A 23,533-nucleotide genomic window follows, 5' to 3' on the forward strand; every position below is an offset into this window, starting at 1 on the left:
GACAGTAAACATGACCGCTTTGCCGACGCTTTTGCTTATTTTCCAGAATCTCTTGATTTTTGTGCCCAACTCTTTCTTTGGATGGATGAATAGGATGATTTTGGAGTTTATATGGGTGGGTAAGATACCCAGGATTAGCAAGGTATTTTTGGAGAGGGACAGGCGGAGAAGGGGGTTGGTGCTGGGCTCGCTGTATTATTACTGGGCGGGGAATGTTGATTGGGTCAGGAAGTGGGCTGTGGAGGATAGGTCGGTGTGGGGCAGATGGAGAAGGCCTCGTGTAGAGGGACAAGTTTGAGGGCACTGTTATTGGCCCTCGTCCGTTCTTGCCAGCAAGGTACTCCACGAGTCGGGTGATGGTTTCATTGGTGGAGGCAATATTTTAAGATGGAGGGTATGTCCTTGTGGGTACCGATCTGTGGCAATGGTAAATTTATTCTGGTGGGGCTGGATTCTACGTTCAGAGTGTGGGAGCGGGTGGGGATAGAGTTTTAGGGACCTGTTCGTGGGGCTGGTTTGCCAACTTGGGAGAGTTGGAGGGGGAGTTCCAGTTGCCGGGATGTAATGGGTTTCCGTACTTGCAAGTCAGGGATATTATGAGCAGGGAGTTCACTACGTTTCCAAGGTTGCAACCCCTGTTGTTGCATGAAAAGATTCTGTTTTCATGCAACAGTATGAGATGGTGAGGGTAGGATCGTGGACATATACGGGGAATTGATGGAAAGCGAGAGGTCCTTAGTAGAGAATGTAAAGCGGAAGTGGGACGAGGAGCTGAGGGAGGTATTTAAGGTGGGGATATGGAGTGAGGCCCTGCGAAGGGTAAATTCAACCTCCTTGTGTGTGAGGATAAGCCTCATTCAGTTTTAAGTGAATGACAGTGTCGCGGATGAGTCGTTTTTCCAGGAGTAGCGGAAAGATGTGGCGGTGCTTGAGGGGACCACCTAATCACACCCATATGTTCTGGGTTTGCCCGAAGTTGGAGGAGTTTGGGATGTCCTTTGCAGGGACTGTGCCTGGGATTCTGGGGGTGAAGTGGCTCCGAACCCGAGGGTGGTGATGTTTGGGGTGTCACATGGTGTCTCGTTACCTACAGTAGTTTTTCAGAGTCTATAAGTTTTTAATGAATCTCGATTAATCAAGGTACCCTGATGATTTGATTACCATGTTAGAGAATTACTGTCTCCCTATCACATTCTTCACAGTCTATCACTTTTCTGGGACCTTTCCACTCTTTCTGACACACTGTTTTATTGTCTACCAAATCCCCAGGATTAAAGTTTATCTCTGGCAGGCATATGCAATCCTGTAAGGCTCGTCGAGTTTTGAGACTTCTGCCTTGATAAATGCCGTTCTTCCTGTACATAGGGCATTCGAGCGTGCAGAAAAGTTGAAACTACTTGTTGTCCCTTCCAAGCTGGGGTGCAATGATCTCACTTTACAGAATTTCTCCTATAGATTACCATTTAATTAATTAATCATTTGAAGCAAATTGCTCGCAAGGACTGCCCATGCCAGGGCAAATCTTACAGTTTGGCTAATGAGCTAAGATCTTAATGGAGCATCGCATCAATCACTGTGAGATCATCTTCACAAATCGCATTACTGAAGGGACTTTCAGCTGCAGTTTTCATTACTGCAGTGTTAATATTTTCATACATTTCTCCACATTGGACATTGGAAATGTTCTAACCCACCCCAGTCAGTTAGGAATTTAGCCAGTGCCGAAAGTCCAAGTCCTTTCTATTTTCCCACAATCACATCTATTAGTGTAGACTGACTGAATTTTGTTGCTATGTTTATGAAATGTAAAATGCTCCCCGTGTTTGCATGGGGTTTGCCCCCACAACCCAAAGATGTGCAGGCTAGGTGGACTGGCCACCCTAAATTGCCCCTTAATTGGAAAAAATGAATTGGGTGCTCTAAAAATTTTTTTTAAATGAAATTTAAAATGAAAAGTTTATCCTTGTTCCACATCTTTAAATCCATAGTTAATATTTCATTCAAGTCTTGTGCTAATGGGAGACGTACAGTAGGCCGTGATGGTATCCTCTGATACTTTTTGCACACATCACTTTTTCACTAATCTCTTCAATAATCTTATCCTCGTCATCAAATACCCCTTCATCCTTTAATAGGATTTTAAATCTGTGACGAGGGGTGAACAAATTGTTAATGTAACTTTAATACCACTTGCTTTTCCCCCCTCAAATTCCTATCACCTGATGCCATGAACACTACTTGAATATGTGGATTAGGGATGCTAGATTTTGTTAAAGGGATGCAATAATGTCCAAATGGGAAAGATAGATTTGCAATTTACTCAAGACAATTGTTTTATCATGATCCATGTCTAATTTCATTTGTGCATTTTCATGGTTGGCTTGCTTCGCAGCAAGTGTATATCACTAGATACCATGACCGTACTTATAAATCAGCCCACCCAGCTATTCTACATGGAATCACCACTCTTTTCAGTGACTGAAATGTGTTGTCATCCCTGAATCTGAAACAAGTAGAATTCCCATATGCCTTGACCTTCTTAGTGAATCCAAATAACATTTCAACCAATTGGTTTCACACACTGGATGTGCAACCACTGTCCAACTTGGCACAATTAAATGAATGCATGATGATTATACTCCTTATTGGACTGAAGCTTCTTTTGACCAGTACAATTCCCTCAGACTGATCAATATCATCTTCCTCTTCTGAACCTTCCGTATCATGAATTGCTTGCACTGTTTGGACAACTTACCACATGATATTTAAAATCACAACTGAAGCACCTGTTCCCTGGGCATTTCTGGGGTTCATTCTTCTGTTAATGTTTTTCCATTCATGTCCATAGTATCCCTACAGTGCAGGAAGGAGGCCATTTGGCCTATCGAATTTGCACCAACCCTCCGAAAGAGCACTTAGACATAGACATAGACATAGAATTTACAGTGCAGAAGGAGGCCATTCGGCCCATCGAGTCTGCACCGGCTCTTGGAAAGAGCACCCTACCGAAGGTCCAAACCTCCACCCTATCCCCATAACCCAGTAACCCCACCCTACGGGCAATTTTGGACACTATGGGCAATTTAGCATGGCCAATCCACCTAACCCGCACATCTTTGGACTGTGGGAGGAAACCGGAGAACCCGGAGGAAACCCACGCACACACGGGGAGAACGTGCAAACTCCGCACAGACAGTGACCCAAGCCGGAATCGAACCTGGGACCCTGGAGCTGTGAAGCAATTGTGCTAACCACCATGCTACCATGCTGCCCCACTTGACCTAGGCCTACTTTCCTGCCCTATCCCTGTAACCTCAACTAACCTTCAGGGAAGCTTTAGTATAGCCAATCCACCTAACTTGCACATCTTTGGATTGTGGGAGGAAACCGGAGCACCCGGAGGAATCCACGCAGAAACCGGGAGAACGTGCAAACTCCACACCGACAGTCACCCAAGGCCAGAATTGAACCCGGTTCCCTGGCACTGTGAGGCAGCATTGTTATTATCACTGGAGCACTGCTGCCCATCTGCCAGATCTGTCAAATGGTCTCCATCCTCATTTATTTTGTCTGTGATTACTCTGTATTGAGGCTTATGCCCCATATCTGGGCAGTCTTGAAATGCCACGAGCATTGAATCTCCTATCTTTTCTGAGACCACCGAAAGTTGCAATTGTGCCTGAAGGATGTTGGAACTTACTGCTTTCCCAGGAATTTTTAGTTAAAACCTCAGTCATCTGACCCAAAAGTATGTCTCTTTCTGAGAATTATTTTAAGACCAGGAGCATCTCCACATGCAACACTTCAGCACAATCCAACAATTTGAAAGTGAGCACTGAACCAAGTATTTCCAAATAGAATTTCTGCAATATTTAATATTGTCTCTTTAATACCACGATGGGAAATCCCGTCTTCCTAAATTTAACAAAGGCTGCCCATGCCTTGTATGCATCTAAATAGCTCATCTTTCTTATAAGTTTTAACCATGAAGCATAATAAAATTCCAAACCTTTCTCAATGCATAACTGTGAGCCTATCGCTCTGAAAATATTTTACACCTGATCCTGCTTTTGTTCGTAAGTGACAGTGCCAAAGCCGTACCTTGTTTTCTTTTCAGTAAGGACGCAACCCGTGTCCATATATCTGCTAATTCATACACTGACATTACACACTTAGCTTCAGCCATTTTTCTCAAAAGTAACTCAAATTACAATCTCTGCCTGAAAAACATTTTTCTAGATTTCCAATCTTCACCTTTAGGCAACCATTCTCTGCTACCATATTAGATGAATCAAAGACAAATGGTGAAATATGAAACCAGGCACAGATTGTTTCCTTGTTAGTAGGATTACTCACAACATTACAGATCTCTGCTTCCTAGCTACTAATTAACCCACTGTCCCAGTTGACTGCCTTCATAGTCTCTTATGATAAAACAAAAATCAACAAATTAAGCAAGAGATCAAAAATGAGACGCGGTGAAGGCCCCTGTTTGGGGGAAGGGGAGTGGGGGGCGGGCACTAACAAAAAGTCAAACTTCAAAGGCAACTTAGAAAATCAAATTACAATATTGACTTTCTTTATCTGATCTCAGCCTTTAATCAAACGGTGTCCATCACCTGTGCATCTTTAACAATATCGTCAATCAACCATTAACATATCAGACTTATTGGTTGTTTATTTTAAAGTTTGTAACAAAGATATTAGAGGAAATCCTGGCTTAACTAGCTCTCATCACCAACATTTCCAGATTTTATTTTGAAAATAATCATGATATTATGATTATAGTTGTATTAATTTAATCATGGTATCATGGCTAATATAGATAACTTCACTTTTAAGACTGATCATTATTAAGCGCATCATTTTGTTCATTAGTAATTTAATTTGCCTCTTTTGACATACATCCATACTAATCATTTCACTTTTTGGGGTGTTATGAAATCTGCCATGGTGTACTGTTTTTGTTTCTTTGAAATGTTCAAATAATTATTTGTAACCTTTTGCATTTTATTTTGTTTAGTGAAAAATAAACTTAAAGAATCTGAAATTGTCAATAATAAAGAAACATTTAAAATCATTCCGACTTAATGTGCAAGTGACATTTTTGAGGAGCAGTTGTAGCATTGCCACAAGATGGCAGCCTTGGTAGAATATTAAGTAAGGAAGATGGGAAATGACTGATTAAAGGAACTGTTTAATTTTACAAAGGAGGCAACAGGCTTAAGTTTGTAAGTAGCAAGGGTAGAATTGTTCTTCTGGCTAATCCATCTTGTGACCTTCAAACATAATTGATTATGTAATTTAAAAATATTGTGGTGTCATAATCCCAAATGACTAAGATTACATATTGCCTCATTCACCAGTATTTTCTAATAGTCCAATAAATAATAGTGAAGAATAATTATTGCTTTTCTTCCCATTATTTTATAACTGAAATCATCATTTGTGAATCACAAGGAATCAATTCCATATACAGCGTTCTGTAACTTTACAAAGTTCAAGATTAATTATTTGTAGCGGTGAACTGTAAATTTTTAAAGCTCACTGCCAATGTAAAACATTAATGACAGATTGACTGTGACCATTTTCATATTCCTGGAAATGTTGTGCCACAGCTTAATTCTGTATTCGTGTAATCAGAATTGCATATTTAAAAAATAAAGTGTAACAGTTTTCTATCGTTCATCTACCAGATTATGAACATTGGGTTACTGCCTTGAATAACTCACTGTGGATGTGGACTGGAGAAAATTAATATCATAGCAGCATGTATCACTAAACACAAAACATGAAATATAGGCTGGACTGTCTGTATGATTCCAGATTTTTAAAATCATTTCAATTGTACGATTTTATTGCTCCAATGTTGTTGGAATTTTAAGAAAGTTGATTATTAGCTGCTCTTAAAATGGTACGGTTTTATAATAGTTCAGTTATTTCAGTATCCAATCCGCGAGTGCCTCCTTCGGATGCCTGAAGGCAAGTATCTTTGACCACGGACAGGCGTACTAACAGTGTCCTTTAAGGACCAAGGGCACCAGCAGATCGGCCATGATCATCTGAAACCAAGTCTGCGGGGCCGGCCATGTGCTTAGGATATCAGAGTTCCGATTGCCAAAGCAAAACTTCTTTGCCCTGCTCTAGAAAGGCTTCCGAACAAGTGATGGGCAAAGGAAGCACTTCAAAGACACCCTGAAGGTTTACCTCAAGAAATGCAACATTGACATCAATGTTTGGGAGACCTTCACTCAGAAAAGACGTACTTGAAGGAACCGTCTGATTGAAGGGACACAGTTCTTTGAGGACACTCGATAGCAAGAGGAGGCCTGGAAAAGGAGCCTAAGGAGTGCAAGAATGATCCCACCTCCCAGAAACACCTGCCAAGTGTGCGGTTAAAGATGCGGCTCTCGTATTGAGCTCATCAGACATGCAAGAATCCACAGAACTTATGACCAGTAACATGAAGTTTCTTAGGTGGACAAATGTACTCGTTAGAGAGTAATCGCTGAAGAGAAGATTTCAGTTATTTCCGGAAATGAATGTGTGAGGCCTAGTATATTTGCTTCAGGAGTTCTCATCTATGAAATCAGATTTGTTGTTTTCCTAAATCATCAAGTTCCTAAATCAAGTTGCTTGATAATAAGATGTGATAAAGAATATTTAAAATCATAATCTAATATTTATGAAAAGTCTTGTAAAGTTTAAACTTTTTTCAATAAATGGGTTCAAATATAGTATCTGCTACTTTGTACAGCAGTGCTTAAAGAACTCCCGGTTTTCATTTTCTTTTACTAACAATCTTTAATCAATATTTTGAATACAGTAGCAAAAAAAAAAATTGTTGCAGGATACTGAAGGAAGACAAATTCTGTCTGTGCACACAATATAAAATCTAAGACTTGGATTCATTTCAAACTCCATGTTGCTAAATTTATTTGATTACATGTTATTAAATTTAGTTAGAAACAAGATTATTTTCTGAAATATGGCCTTCAGATTGTCTTGATGAGGGCTTTCATTGCTGGCAAAATTATTGCCTTGTGAATCCGGTCTTACTTTTGGTAATAGATTTTAAGGTTTGTCTTTTATTTCAGGATGACAATCTAATGGATGTTCTACAGCTGCTTGTAGCTCTGATGTCTGAGCATCCAGGTTCCATGATTCCTGCTTTTGATCAGAGGAATGGAATGCGGTATGGTCTTATGATGTTAAATGAGTATGCTTTTTACCTGTCTCGAGAGCTTGTTTCTATCTGAATGAAACAAAACATGTTAAGGACTTGACATTTGTATCGTTGGGTATTTAGATCATAACTTTTCAATGCCTTCATTTGTTAATTCATCAGCTAATGCTTGAATATGTTTATAGCATGAGTCTATGGGAACCATATGCAAACAAAAAACTTTTGCATATCCTGTCGGGAAAGTGCTTTGAAAAGTATAGATTTTTGATGATTTAATGATTGAAGAGGGACTACATTATTGTGTGAATTATAAAAGATCCTTTCTGAAGCACATTAAAAAAAACTTAATACTCCTAATTCTCTTCATTTTCTTACTTCAACAGCGTGTGAATCATTCAGGCAGTTTATGAACAACTTTGTTCAACCTGACTGGAGATCTACTTTGGGTTACTATTAGGCTCTCTAGACCTGTATCCCATCTTCCACCTCCATAAATTTTGAACTCATCCAGAACTCTGCTGTCTGCATCCTAATTCATATTAAGTCCAGTTAATTCATCAGCTCAGTATTCACTGGCCTACACTGACCTAGTCATTTGTGCATTGCAATAAATGATGCCTAGGTAGACTCTTTGAATGATTAACTTTGACAAGGAAGGCTGAATAACTCCCTGTACTACTTTCATCTAGTGAGGTATTTTACATCATCTGAGGGCAGATGATCTATTGGTTCAACATCTTAACCACAAGATGGTGCAGGTACTTCCAACAGTGCAGAACTCCCTTAGTACTGTACTAAAGTTTTTTTTAAAATATTTTTTATTCTCCTTTTTCACATTTTCTCCCAAATTTATACCCAACAATAAACAATAATCAGTAACTAATGTAATGTCAATCCCCATATCAATAACAACGATCGCATCCTCCCACCAAACCCCAGACATTAGCCCGCATGTTAACATAAACAAATTACAAAAAGGAATCACCCATAGTCACAGTACTGCACTAAAGTTGACCTAAAAAGGTGCTCAAATCTTGAGTGGGATTGAATTAATCATCTCCGAAATGAGAGTGCTCCATAAACTGGGGCTTGTCCAAATTTTATTTTGTCCATAACCTAACTTGCATCAAGCCCCCTTCACTCATCAGCCTTGTGCTCATTGGCCTATGCTGGTTTCCAATCTAGCGACACTTTTATTTTATTTTATTTTGTTCAAATTGCTCCATGGTCTCGACTCTCCCCGTTTCTGTAACTTCCTCTGCATCCCTAGAGCCTTCAGATCTCTGTTTTCCTCCATTTCTTTCCTCTTATGCATCTTTGATTTTAAGCATTCCTGCATTCATTATTATACCATCAGCTGCCTGGTCTTGGTCTCTGGCATTTCCCAAGCGCCTCTGTCTCACTTTCTCTCTTCTACTTTATGACGCCTTAAAGCCTACCTCCTTGACTAAGCAATTGTCCTCATATCTCCTTCAGTTGCATGGTGCCAGACATTGCTTTGTAATGCTCTGTAAAGTGCCTTTGGACATCTTACAACATTAAAGACACTATACAGATACAATTGTAAAACATTACATTTCTGATGCCGATTCTCTTTCACCCTTGGTCTTTCTTTCCTTATCTTTAATTAACACAGCTAATGCTGATAACATGTTATCTGAGAAAAGACAGAGAATTTTAACATTTGAACTGTGATTTCTTGATTGATTCTTGCAGTTTGACATCTGGTTATCTGGAGTTGACTAGAATCTTAACGTGTCTATTCCAATTAATTTGTGACTATGTTCTATGTCATCATCTTATAGGATCATCTATAAACTTCTGGCTTCAAAAAATGAAGGGATAAGAGTGCAAGCGTTAAAAGTGTTGGGATACTTTCTGAAACATCTTGCTCCAAAGTACGTACTTTTATTTAACTGATTTCCTCAGTTAAACAGCCAGAATTGCTGTAAGATATCCCTTTGTAGCTGCAATGTGTTGTTTCTTAATTTGGCTGGATGTTTTGGTTTAAAACTTAAACATTAAAGGATCAAAAATCCTTATCTGCAAATTACACACATTTGCTTACTGCTCTGAGATTGAGTTTGTAACCAAGGTTTTCTAAGTGGTACTGCTTTCTGTTATAGGCGTAAAGCTGAAGTCATGCTTGGACATAGTTTGTTCTCCTTGTTGGCAGAAAGGTTGATGTTGCACACCAACATAACTACCATGACTACATATAATGTCTTATTTGAGGTAAGGGCTAAGAAATCAAAGTAACACTTGTTTAAATAATGTAGAAACATTATCTGAGTAGGTTTAAGTTTGATTTCAACATATAATTTCATTTCAACTATTTTTGCCATAGTCCTACCATAAAGTCAGATTTTGCAGTTAAACAGTTTCACTATGTTGAATGCAATTCTGATGGGAATTTTACGTTATATATTTAATTCTGAATTGGGAGGGTAGGAGAAGGGCATGAGGGCAAAAGGGTAAAGAAAAGTAGTACAATAATAATTTTCCAATTTTTAAAATCTCCAGTCTGGTGGTTGCACCTCAAATTTATTGATGGAGACTCTTTTCCTCCATTTAATTTCATAATTTTTCATAGTATGAAATTAAATGTTGTGAACTGAGAGTTTGGTTCATTAATGGCCTACTGAGATTTATTTTGTAACTAAAATGTAATTTTAAAGCACTCAACTAGCATAGCTAATCTGAATTTATTTGTTTAATAAATTTGTTCTTGGGATGTGGGCGTTGCTAGCAAGACCATTATTTATTGTCCATCCCTAATTGCCCTCAAGATAATGGTGATGAACCACCTTCTTGAATCACTGCAGTCTGTGTGCTGTAGATACTCCTGCAGTGCTATTAACTAAGAAGTCCAAGATTTTGACTCTTGACTGAAGGAACGGCAAGATACTTCCATGTCAGGATGGTGTGCAACTTGGAGGGGAATGATTGGGAGTGGTGTTCCCATGAGTCTGCTGTCCTTGCCCTAAACAGTATTAAGAGGTCAGGGAGTTGTTAAGTGCTGCAGGAGGAGCCTTTGGCAAACCACGACAGTGGATCTGATGGTATGCTCTTCAGCCATGGTCCACCTGGAGTGGAGTGAGTGAATGTTAAAGGTGGATAGGTGCCAGTCAAGCAGGCTGCTTTGTTTTGAATGACGATGAGCATTAGCATCTTCTGACACACTCCGACTTGTGCTTTGTAGATAGATTGTAAATGCACATTCATCTGCAGTTGGTATGGCTATTGAAGTACATCTTGTGAAGTGGCACATCATCAGATATTGAAGTGGAGAAGGGAGAACAGCAGAAAAATGTTGTGATGTGGGCTATGCATGGTTTTGTGATCAATCAGAGTTTTAAGTATTCTGAGATCTTGGATGAGGACCTTGGAATGCAGTAAGATGATGTTATGGGATGTGAGCATCACTGCTAAGGCCAGCATGTGTTCCACATCCCTAATTGCCCTTGAGAAGTTGATGCTGAGTCACCTTCTTGAATTGCTGCAGTCCATTTGGTGTGGTTGCACTGAGTGTTGTTAGGGGACGATTTACAGGATTTTGACTCTTGACAATGAAGGAACAGCAAAATAGTTCCAAGTCAGAATGGTGTGAGACTTGGAGAGGAGCTTGCAGGTGGTGGTATTCCCATGCGTCTTCTGCCGTTATCCTTCAGGATGGGTAGAGTTTGTGGGTTTAGAAGCCTTGGCGAGTTACTGCAGTGCATCTTGTATATGATGTATACTGTTGCCACTATGATGGGAGTTTGTGTTTTTAAGATGGTGGATGGGATGCCGATCAAGTGAGCTGCTTTGTCTTGGATTGTGTTGACCTTCCTGAATGAGTGTTGTTGGAGCTGCACTCATTCAGGAAGGCAGAGAATATTCCATCACCCTCCTAGCTTCTGCTTTGTAAATTGTGGACAGACTTTGGGGAGCCAGGAGGTGAGTTAACTCCACAGAATTGCAAGCTTCTGACCTGTTTTTATAAAGCTCCAGTGCAGTTTCTTGTAGTTGAAACTTCAGGTTGAGTGCTTCCTTTATGTCTGTGAGCCGGAATTGCAGTATTGGTCATGTGATGTTTTAGATTTGCCTATGAACAGTGCTGATTACGGAGTTAGAAATGTGAAAAGAGAAAAACATTTAGTTCTGCAGATTCTTTTGCAACAGATTTTCTCTCCCCTTATCTTATTTCCGTGTGTAGCGTAACATGGCCAAGAGCATAACGTGAGCTTACTATTGCTCTGTAAAAATGCACAAAGTTGTTTTGGTAATGACCATCCTCCCAATATTATGTTTTTTGCTTGGCACTTGGTAAAGTATCATGGCTAAAATTGAAAACTGAGCAAGTGAGGCAATTAGAAAGTTAGGTGTTATTTCTCTGTTGCATAACCTGATGATATGCCACTATTCTGCAACTCCTTTCTTGCATTATTACCTTTCTTTCATCCCTGCATGAGGAAATGCCAGAAGTGTTACAGTAACTAACCTGAATGACATTCAGTTACAGATCTACAATCTGTCATTTTGTTAGAACTGGAGCTTCACCATGTTGTACTAGGTTTCTGTCGGTATCAACTAGCAGGATAACAAATTGTTGGGGTGAATTTGTCTATAAATCAGTGTTGGGATTCTGTATATACGCTAAAATGATGCTTGCGCTTTATTCACAGTTTGAGATCATAATTGCTTAATTTGCTGACACTCCACTCACTGCCAACTATTTTTTACATTGTCTGGTGTATCTTTTCGAGACTAGTGTAACTCTTGATGTTTTGAGTTGAGATATTTGATAAAACTCAAATATTTGCAAGGATTTCATTTGATGAGATGCTTCAGTTTGGAAATTTTTTCTTGACTGCAAAAGTATTGGAACTGGCATTGTTTCACGATCAATTTGTTTATACATGAACACTGTGTTTTTTTAAAGATCTTGACCGAGCAGATTTGTACTCAAGTTATGCATAAGCAGCATCCTGACCCAGATTCATCAGTGAAGATACAAAACCCACGTAAGCAGTAAAAAAAACATCCAATTTATGTCCATTGTTATGAGCCTGTTTGCTGTCTGAGCTCCTACAAACGTGAAATCCTGGCAGGAGCTTCAATGATTGCAGCCGAAGTGACTTTTTGGGTGATTGAATTAAGTGATGTTTGTAACTGGGGAAATTAATTAACACTGCTACAACTCAAAAGTGGAAAAGGCACTAGGCCCTGATGACCGTCATCCTAGAAGGCTGAGGAAGTAATTGAGATTATAGCAGAAGTTCAACCTATGAATGAAAGTTGTGCCAGTGTACTTCGTCCAAAAAGAGGAAAAGTGATGTCAGGTAACTGATTTGTTCTTGGCATGTGGCCAACCCCGATAGGCCTCTTTATATGAATGCACACCACATTCTTAACAAAATGGGTGAATTGGTAGTACAAATTGAAGTAAATGTATATGATGTGATAGAGATGTGGTTACAAGATGACCAAGGCTTAGAACTGAATATTCAAGCGTATTTGACATGTCAGGTAGATGAGAAGAAAGAAAAAGGATGTGTGATAGCTCTGTTGTTAAAGGATGCAATCAGTACAACAGTGAAAAATTATTTTGGTTCAGAAGATCATGATGGAGAATCGATTTGGGTGAAAATAACAAAAAACATGTGAAGGAATTCACTGGTAGGCATCAACAAGCTTCACTGGAGGAAAGAGTATAACGCTGGAAATTATCGGGGCTTGTGAAATTTGCTGTAATAATCATTAATTTTCATATAGATTAAATAAATCAAGTTCTTAAATGTAAATTTTGACATATTATTCTCGCCCTTTAAAAAAATAGAATTTATATGTGTAAACATTTTGAACCAAATTTAATCTTAAACAATGCAAAATAGAATTACATATCTACTGCCTCCACAAGAATCAGTGGTTCAACAGCCAAAGTACTTCAAGCAATGCTTTTGTATTTTGTTCGCTTTCCAAGGTAAAGGACAGCATTTTCCCTTCTACCTGTAAGAAATGTAATGAAACCAGCTGCACTAGGCTACCCATCAGACAGATTAAGATGCTAAATATGGCTAGCTTCATCGCTCTTTGATCACCTAAGGATGGGAATTTAACTATGTATTTGTCTAGATATAACTACTCCCTGCATGATTTATTAACTTAATGTTTAATTTGCCCTTGAAACATTTAATATACTCATTTTGAGTACTTAACTCCAATATATCAAAACTAGCATCTGGGCTAGTGAGTGCACAGCAGTTCAACTGACCAGTTAAGTTTTGCAATTACTCTATCTGTTCTTTTGACATAACATCATCTTCATGTGATGTGATAATGGGATTAACCAGCATGCTCTAAATAGAATTATTCCTGTAAATTTATTCCCCAGCTCCTTTGCTTAATATCAAAGTGACTACAAGCCCCACAAACCTGATTTCCAATTTTCTTTTTACTCTAATCTTAGGGACATATTTCTCAAATTCTACAGTACCACCCTATAAGAAGCCAACATGCTTCATGAAGGCACCCGGAAGATTCTCTTATGGTAGTGATAAAATATTGCAGGATCTGCTTTTAGTTGAACACAGCTTATTTTCAAATCTCATCTTGCTAAAAAGTACTATATCCTGGACGCATCATTCAGGCCATGTTTAGTTTCCCTTGTTTTCTTTATGCATTTGCTGCTTTGGAAACATTTCTTTCTGAAAAGTATTGCCCTGAGGAAATGGAGTTTTGATGTCAATTGATCCACACTCCTGTGGATATATGGCAAAAGAAAAAAAAAATTTTTTAAGATCACTTTTCCAGCTGTTGAGGTGTCTACTTTAATATGTGTATTCCACACTTCAAAACCCCAAGTAAATGGCCTTGTAAGACTCACCTGCAAGGAATGTCTAATTTATTCAAGCAATGAACTCTACTTTCACTTTTGTCTATTGAGACCACCACTGAGATCTCCCACTTGCATTATTGGAGGCTTTTTCTCCACTACGTAAAGGTTTTCTGACATGAGTCATTTCCTAGCCATTAAACCTTCCAGTAGTTTTCCTGCAAGTCCCACTGTTGCTGCAGCCCTCCATTCACTAGATCTATCTGTAATATACGTCCCCTAAATATCCATGCTCCACCATGTGAATCATGGTCACTCATTACCACTATCCATCCCTTAGTCTACTCTATTCAGTTCCTCAGGATGTTCATCACAAAACACTGGAGCATTTGAGGTACAAGGATCCTCGCTTACTCCTATCAGGTGTTCGGAGTCCAAACTTTTATCAAATAATCCGAATTAAAAGATGGATCGCCATTTTTGTTGCGTTAAGCCACCCCATTTTGACCTATTTATTACCTTACTGGATCCTTTCCATTACCTATGAGTCTGTCTGTTATAGTCTTCTGAAATCTGTCTCGGATGGTCTTGTACGTTGCCTCAGTGTTCTCTGAGACCTCAGCCTTGTTAAGAGCTCATCCCTGTATGAATAGCATTGAGATGCATAGAAAACATTGAGCTAATTATGGTACTTTTAGGAACAGGAGGACTGTCACACAGAATAGAAAGCAATTTCGGATTTCAACCGGGGCGGCATGGTGATAGTGATTAGCTGCTGCCTCGCAAGCGCCAGGGACCCAGGTTCAATTCCAACCTTGAGTGACTGTGTGGAGTTTCCACATTCTTCCTGTGACTGCATGGGTTTCCTCCGGGTGCTCTGGTTTTCTCCCGTAGTCCAAAGATGTGCAGGTTGGGTGGATTGGCCATTCTAACTTGTCCTTAGTGTCCAACGGTTAGGTGGGGTTACAGGGATGGGGCAGGGGAGTAGGCCCAGGTAGGGTGCTCTTTCAGAGGGTCGGTGTAGTCTCAATGGGCCGAATGACCTCCTGCACGGTATGTATTCTATGATTCCATGATTTCATAGACTAATTGATGACAATTCACTTCTACCACTGGAGTGAATTCTTTGCATGAACTTCCCATGCCATGCAGTTTCCAACTTGCAATAAAAACAGAAAATTCTGGAAATATTAAGTCAGACAGCATCTGTGGAGAGATACAGAATTAACATTTCAGGTTTTGATAGCCCTTCATCAGACCATCATGATCACCATTTTCTGTTTATATTTCAGATTTCCAATCCGACCTCTACCCATTCCTGCATGATTTTGTTTATAATAATTATTTTGTCCCTATGTATTAGTGCAGAAAGACTACATCTAGTCACCCGTTTGAGAAAACGTATAATGAAAGTATTTCTGCATCTTTAGATCCATGGCAGCTGCCTCATTTAAGTCCTGTCATTGGAAGGCTTACAGTAGAATGTAGTGGCGTCCTCGGATACTTCTTACAGATTTCATGATTCTCTGTTGTCCTTTTATACTCCATCAACCACACCTGTATCTTTTATTAGGTTCTTTTAATCTTTGATAAGTTAGGGTTAGCAAATTATCTGTTTAACTGGTTCTCTAATACACATTATCTGATGCCATTAATACTTACCCAACACTGAGAAACACCAGGTTTTGCTAAAGAAATACATTAATGTCCTGACTGGGTAAATTGCATATCAACTAATTTTCTAAAAATAATTACCGTATTATGCTTCATGTCAAGCACCATGTATGCCTTTTTCATACAAGGTTTACTTAACAGCCCAGTATCTCCTTTAGAGGTGTCATTGGTACTTATAAAATGGCTTAGTCTAGCTATTTCGCATGGAAATATTGTTGGAGAGGACAGTGTGAAACAGATTGGTAAGCTCGAGGAGATACTTGTTAGGAAGGAAGACTTGTTGGGCATTTTGAAAAACTTGAGGATAGACAAGTCCCCCGGGCCTGACTGGATATATCCAAGAATTCTATGGGAAGCAAGAGATGAAATTGCAGAGTCGTTGGCAATGATCTTTTCGTCCTCACTGTCAACAGGGGTGGGACCAGGGGATTGGAGAGTGGCGAATGTCGTGCCCCTGTACAAAAAAGGGAATAGGGATAACCCTGGGAATTACAGGCCAGTTAGTCTTATTTCGGTGGAAGGCAAAGTAATGGAAAGGATACTGAGGGATAGGATTTCTGAGCATCTGGAAAGACACTGCTTGATTAGGGATCGTCAGCACGGTTTTGTGAGGGGTAGGTCTTGCCTCACAAGTCTTATTGAATTCTTTGAGGAGGTGACCAAGCACGTCGATGAAGATAAAGCAGTGGATGTAGTGTACATGGATTTTAGTAAGGCATTTGATAAGGTTCCCCATGGTAGGCTTATGCAGAAAGTAAGGAGGCATGGGATATTGGGAAATTTGGTCAGTTGGATAACGAACTGGCTAACCGATAGAAGTCAGAGAGTGGTGGTGGATGGCAAATATTCAGCTTGGAGCCCAGTTACCAGTGGTGTACCGCAGGGATCAGTTCTGGGTCCTCTGCTGTTTGTGATTTTCATTAATGACTTGAATGAGGGAGTTGAAGGGTGGGTCAGTAAATTTGCAGACAATACAAAGATTGGTGGAGTTGTGGATAGTGAGGAGGGTTGTTGTCAGCTGCAAAGAGACATAGATAGGATGCAGAGCTGGGCTATGAAGTGGGAGATGGAGTATAACTCTGAAAAGTGTGAGGTCCATTTTGGAAGGACAAATATGAATGCGGAATACAGGGTTAACGGTAGGGTTCTTGGCAATGTGGAGGAGCAGAGAGATCTTGGGGTCTATGTTCATAGATCTTTGAAAGTTGCCACTCAAGTGGATAGAGCTGTGAAGAAGGCCTGTAGTGTGCTAGCGTTCATTAGCAGAGGGGTTGAATTTAAGAGCCATGAGGTGATGATGCAGCTGTACAAAACCTTGGTAAGGCCACATTTGGAGTACTGTGTGCAGTTCTGGTCGCCTCATTTTAGGAAGGATGTGGAAGCTTTGGAAAAGGTGCAAAGGAGATTTACCAGGATGTTGCCTGGAATGGAGAGTAGGTCTTACGAGGAAAGGTTGAGGATGCTCGGCCTTTTCTCATTAGAACGGAGAAGGATGAGGGCGACTTGATAGAGGTTTATAAGGTGATCAGGGGAATTGATAGAGTAGACAGTCTGAGACCTTTTCCCCGGGTGGAACAAACCATTACAAGGGGACATAAATTTAAGGTGAATGGTGGAAGATATAGGGGGGATGTCAGGGGTAGGTTCTTTACCCAGAGAGTAGTGGGGGCATGGAATGCACTGCCTGTGGAAGTAGTTGAGTCGGAAACATTAGGGACCTTCAAGCGGCTATTGGACAGGTACATGGATTATGGTAGAATGATGGGGTGTAGATTAATTTGTTCTTAACCTAGGACAAAAGTTCGACACAACATTGTGGGCCGAAGGGCCTGTTCTGTGTTGTATTTTTCTATGTTCTATGTTTTTTACTGACTTCAAGATGGTGCCATTGCAAATCTAAAGAAAACAGTACTTTTATGTTCCTTAACCTTGCATTAGGGAATCGAAGTAACATTTTTAACCAATCTGACCCACATACTGCTGACGTAGAAAGATTCTCACATTCATTACAGGACCAATATGATATGTTCAGATTAATCGATATCTTGACCCTCTTCCTTGGAATTCTCTTCATCATGTGTCATTCTGAAGGCCCTGCCCATTCACTTTGGGCAGTTCACAGCATAATGATTCTTTGAATCACATCTGAGGACCTATTAACTATTCCTCGTGCATTCTTGTGATTCATTCATCCATTATTTTTATTCCAATTTACCGGCTGTAATAATCAGATCTGCTAAAGATGTTTTCATCCACACTTTAATCATTCCATTGAACAGAAACCTGCATCCTCTCTCTGGTCTAACATTGAAATCTGGCAATCATTGAGTCATCTATTCTTTGCGTCACCCTGGAATGTCTCATTTGTTTCATGAAGGTTGAAGAAAATGTCTATTTCTCCAGGATTTATAAGACAGCTGACATCCAACAGGATCTCCCTTTTGAGAGCCAAACACCAATTAGAACTTGTTTTATGAGAGACTTTAACTCAATTCCGTAATTTGAGTGCTACTTCTGAGCCAGGGAACATTTGTTGAATTCTGTGAAAAGACTGTACAACTTTTCTTGATACCCTGCAGTCTAAGAGTGACAGATAAGTCAAAATAACAATTGTTAAGTATATGATCTTTTAAAGTACTGATTGCTTTGCAAATTCCATTACTTTTGACTGTGTACTGTGATTTCCATTTTTCCCAGAAATCTTGAAAGTGATTGCGACAATATTGAGAAATTCTCCTCCGCTTTTAGAAACTATGGAGGTTCGTCGTGTTTTCTTATCTGACATGATCAAACTCTTTAACAACAGCCGAGAAAACAGGAGGTAAGTTTGCTGTTGATTAAATGTCAAGTTTTTTGATCTGAATGAAGTAATCACGCCCACACTATGATTTTCTTAAACATGATGTTTGATTTTGTTTGGACAAATAATTTAGTAATCTCTATAAATCACTTTTATTTTCTCACCCACCCCATACACTTATTCTATGCTTTTTGATTTCTGACATTGTTCGACCGTCCGTTCACAAGAGTCACCAGTGTTTACCCAGTCGCTGGTCGTCCTTGACAGGCGGTCGCAGATTAACCTTACTGCATGCTGTCCGGGGGGGGGGGCATTTAACTGGCGCGTGTCAACAAGCCGTGTACATATCCTGTAGGAGCTACGGCAAACTGAACTGGAGATTGGACCTATACCAGATTCCCCTGACAGAAGATGGGCTACGTCTACAGCAGAATGCAGCCAGCAGATCTGTGTAGCTTGAGTTGATCTGTTGAGACTTGGTTCACCCCCAGCCCACAATAACCCAATGGCATTGGGATGTTGGTTAAATTAAGGGTGAGGTTATCTATGAAAGCTTAGGGAATAAAATGCTCTTGGTGCATCAGGTGTACTGTTTTTTTTCCCTTGGGTGTTACAGAACATTTTAAATCTCTGATTCCCCTGCTTAAAGACTATATATGCTTAACCCTTGGGAGTTGAGTGTTATTAATGTATTGACATCTCTGATGCATGATATCTCCTGAACATATACTCTTTTTCTTTGAAAGTATTCAATTATTTATTATAATAACCGTAGTGTGCTTTATAGATGCTGAGGGTGTCGGGGAGTAGTTGCACTTGATCTCTAATCTTGATTTGAAATCTTAATGAATGTTTATCAATTTTATATCTTTATACTCATTCTGTGTTTCCTTACTGGCCAAACTAAATTGCTTGCATACCTTTCATTTATCTATACTGCTCACCTTTCTTATGTCTCCTCTTTCACCTTTTAACTGGAGAAGTAGCTTCATAACTCATAACTTCAGAACTTAACTGAAGAAGTCTTCTTCATAACTTAGTTCTGGAAACTTTACAATGAGAATTTTTAAAAAAAATTAAAGGGATGTGGGTGTCGCTGGTTGGGCCAGCATTTATTGTCCATCCCTAGTTGCCCTTCAGAAGCTGGTAGTGAGCTGCTGCCTTGAACTGTTGCAGTCCCTGAGTTTACGTACAACCACAGTGCTGTTAGGGAGGGAGTTCCAATCCCCAAGCCCAAAAACCCTTCTCCCCCCACAGTCCCACCAAAAGTGAACTTCAACCCCCCAGTATACAATCAGAGTGCAGAAAATGCAAAACAGAAAAAAACCCAAAAAGAAAACAAAACGCAAAAACATGTGAGAAAATCGAAGAAATAAGATCCCAGTTCTCATCGCCCAAGTCCCAGTCCTTCAGCCTTCACGAACGCCTCCTCCACCATCTCAAAATAGTGGTCCTTCGAGTCACTCTCCTCTTCGCCAGGTAGACCACTCCAAACCTCACACCGCTGCTGTACAGGGCCGCCTTCAGCCGACCAAAGTCCGCCTGCCTTCTCGCCAACTTCACTGTAAGATCTTGGTATATATGTATATCAACGCCTTCCCACTTCACCTCTCGCTTCTGCTTCGCCAAACTCAAAACCTGATCCCTCACCTGGTAGCTGTGGAAGCAGGCTATAACTGTCCTCGGTGGCTTATTTGTTTTAGGCTTCGGCTGGAGCGACTGATGAGCCCTGTCCAACTCATAAAGGGAGGGCTCTTCTCCCTCAACCTGGCGAACATGTCTCCTCCAGCCCTCCACCCCCTCAGGCAAGCCTACAATCCTCAAATTTGGTTTCCTTGACTTGTTCTCCACGTCCTCCAATTTGACTCTTAGCCCTTTACTGACCGCCACCACTCCACAGCTCCTCACCCATCGAGGTGAACTGGTTGCTCTGCTGTGACAATACCTCCACCCTTTTCACCTTCTCTCCTTGCTCCCACACCTCCAACAACATCTTCGTCAAAGCAGCCTTTATCAGGGCAGTCGTCTCCTCCACCCACTCTGAGCGAGGTCATCATCTCTCTCAGATGCACCTCCAAATGCTTGGCGAACAACCTTTCAAACTGCCACGATACCACTTTGGTCAGTGTTTCAACCGTAATGGGAGTGGCCCCACCTGACGAACGAGCCACTGCCATCTTCCCTCCTGTTGGATTCAGCAGCACTCGCTGGTGGACTTTCGCTTGCCCTTTCCTTCCCTGACCTTTCTTCTGGAACTTCGACATTCCACCGATTCCTTCGAACTTCCCATACCAGCTCATCCAAAAAGTACCCCTGAGACCAGGCATAAAGGTCCAAAAATAAAAACTCTGGCAGGAGCCACCCAACGTGCAACCTCCACCTACATGTTGCCACCGGAAATCCCACATCTGATTCTATTTAAATGCCTTCTAATCTCTTTACTAGGACAAATGAATCTCATCCGGCTGATGCGACCATCAATTCACACAAGACGATTAGCAGAAGTGAACAGTGGTTTAATAAGCTAGATCTGCGCCTGCCTGAGACTGCTCTGTACTGAGTGCCGCCTACAGGCTCAAGGTTTATATACCACCCCCGAGGGGGCGGAGCCCACAGGGGCATCAACATGATACAGTACAATACAGTGGTGAATTGCAGTAGCAATACGTTCACCACATTCACCCCCTGTTAAAAATTGAAGTCCAACGGGAGTGAAGTGGGCTCACATAACGAGTCTGCTTCGGCTTCGCTGCGGGCACGGGTGTTGGACTCGTGAATTCCAGGAGCGTGTCGTCTGGAGCTTCATCACGGTGTGTCCGCGATGCGGGAAGAGGAGGGAGGGTGTAGGCCGTGTAGGGGCGGGGGCGGTGTTCAGGATCCCCAGGGGGGCAGCTGGTAACCCGCCGTGAGGGATTCGGTTGGTGGTGATAGGCGGTGTATGGGGGGGGGGGGGGGGCGTTGGTGATGGTCGCTGGGGAAACGGCAGGTGCCAGATCCCGGAGGGAGACTGTATCCTGTCGTCCGTCGCGGTGCGCCACGTAGGCATACTGAGGGTTGGCATGTTGGAGCTATACCCTCTCGACCAGGGGGTCGGACTTATGGCTCCTCACGTGCTTCCGGAGGAGGACTGGCCCCGGTGTTGTCAGCCAGGATGGAAGCGAGACCCCGGAGATGGACTTCCTGGAGAAGACAAATAGACGGTCGTGAGGGGTCTTGTTCGTGGCTGTGCAGTGGAGCAACCGAATGGAGTGGAGCGCGTCGGGGAGGTCCTCCTGCCAGCAAGAAACCGGGAGACTTCTAGACCGTAGGGCCAGAAGGACGGCCTTCCATACCGTTGCGTTCTCCCTCTCCACCTGTCGATTTCCCCGGGGGTTGTAGCTGGTAGCCCTGCTCGAGGCAATGCCCTTACCGAACAGGTACTGATGCAGCTCCTCGCGGTCACTGTGGATTTCACAATGGAAGCCGCCCTCAAACCTGATTGAATGGAACTCGACCCACAGGGAGTTGAAGCCAAAGGAATCTTCTCACATTGGCTCCACTGCTTTGAGGCCTACCTCGCCTCCTCCTCCTCGCCCGCCGTCACCGAGGCACACAAGCTGATTCTCCTCAACGCCCGGGTGAGCCACAGAATCTTTTTACTAATCGAGGACGTGACCACGTACGCAGACGCGGTCGCGATCCTGACAAGACATCACGTGAGGCCGGCGAACGAAGTGTTCGCGCGGTGGTATATAAACCTGCAGCCTGTAGGCGGCAGTCAGTACAGAGCAGTCGCATGTAGGCACATATCTAGCTTATTAAAACCACTGTTCAGTTCTGCTAATCGTCATGTATGAATTGATGGTCGCATCAATTTAATAAGCTAGATCTGTGCCTGCCTGCGACTGCTCTGTACTGAGTACTGCCTACAGGCTGCAGGTTTATGTACCACCCCTGAGGGGGCGGAGCCCACAGGGGCATCAACATAATACAGTACAATACAGTGTTGAATTGCAGTAGCAATACTTTCACCACACCGGCCTTTTGAATACTGACTGCTGGTGTCACTGGGCAGATTTCTACTTGTTGCTGGGCTGATCACATTCTATTATGTTGCATTAAATTTGTGTTACTAAGTTCAGGGGGGTGGAGAGTAGACGACTTGCTATTGTATGTGTCGGAACCAAGTGCGTAGATGGGTGGTACATTGGAGCTGCTTAGAGTGTTTGGGTCTCTAAATTTGGACAAAAACAAATATTTTGTGGTGTCCTGGCAGTGAGTGGGTGGGGGGGGGGGGGGGTGCTGCCATTCAGTAGGGCAGCAACCTACTTAGTGACCTGGGGGTACAAGTGGCACAAAAGTGTGGGGAGCTCCATAGATATAACATGCCTAGTTTGGTCGGGAGGTTGAAAGCGGATTTGGCAAGATGAGATTGTCTTCCTCTATCGCTGGCTGGTCAGGTTAAGGCAATTAAGATGACTATTACCACGGTTTTTGTTAATTTTTCAGTGCCTGTCGATCTTTTTATCAAAGGTGTCTTTTAAGGAAGTAGAAAAAATGATTATCTTGTTTATTTGCGCGCGCGCGCGGGGGGGATCAATGGCCAGGATTAGGAAGATGCTGTTGCAGGGAGGCTGGCACTCGGGGGTTGGATCTCCCAAATTTACTGTATTATTACTGGGTGGTGAATGCTGAGAAGGTGCGAGGCTGGGTGGGTGGGGAGGGGGGGGGGGGGGGGGGGTGAGAGGAGAGAGAGAGAGACTCCTAGTGGGTTAGAATGGCAGGGAGTCTATGCAGTTGTTGGGGTTGAGGGCATTGGCAACAGCGCCGCTCCCAATGGCCCCAGGGAAATACTCAGGAAGTCCGCTGGTAGTGGCGATGCTCAGCATCTGGAGGCAGTTGCGCCAGCACTTTAGGTTGTGGGCGGGTCAAGGGAAATGCTGATTCGAGGGAATCATAGATTTGAACCAGGGAGGTGGGGGTGGGAATTTTCGGAGATGGGAGGAGAGGGGATTTGTTTCTGGGAGGCCGGTTTGCGAAGTTGGAGGAGCTGGGGGAGAAATATGGGTTGGGGCAG

General features: G+C 41.9%; 1 protein-coding gene across 2 annotated transcripts in view; it reads left to right on the forward strand.

The window, feature by feature from the left end:
* LOC140408621 (lipopolysaccharide-responsive and beige-like anchor protein) overlaps positions 1–23,533 on the forward strand; it is a 1,704,725-nt gene that overhangs the window by 172,815 nt on the left and 1,508,377 nt on the right. For both annotated transcript variants that reach the window (XM_072496077.1, XM_072496078.1), the window contains exons 16-20: positions 7,098–7,195; positions 8,992–9,084; positions 9,313–9,421; positions 12,111–12,192; positions 18,375–18,498. In XM_072496077.1, coding sequence (XP_072352178.1) covers positions 7,098–7,195; positions 8,992–9,084; positions 9,313–9,421; positions 12,111–12,192; positions 18,375–18,498 — 506 coding nt within the window. The remainder of the gene's footprint in view (positions 1–7,097; positions 7,196–8,991; positions 9,085–9,312; positions 9,422–12,110; positions 12,193–18,374; positions 18,499–23,533) is intronic.

This window comes from Scyliorhinus torazame, chromosome 3 (genome assembly GCF_047496885.1).
Source record: "Scyliorhinus torazame isolate Kashiwa2021f chromosome 3, sScyTor2.1, whole genome shotgun sequence".
Lineage (NCBI taxonomy): Eukaryota > Metazoa > Chordata > Chondrichthyes > Carcharhiniformes > Scyliorhinidae > Scyliorhinus > Scyliorhinus torazame.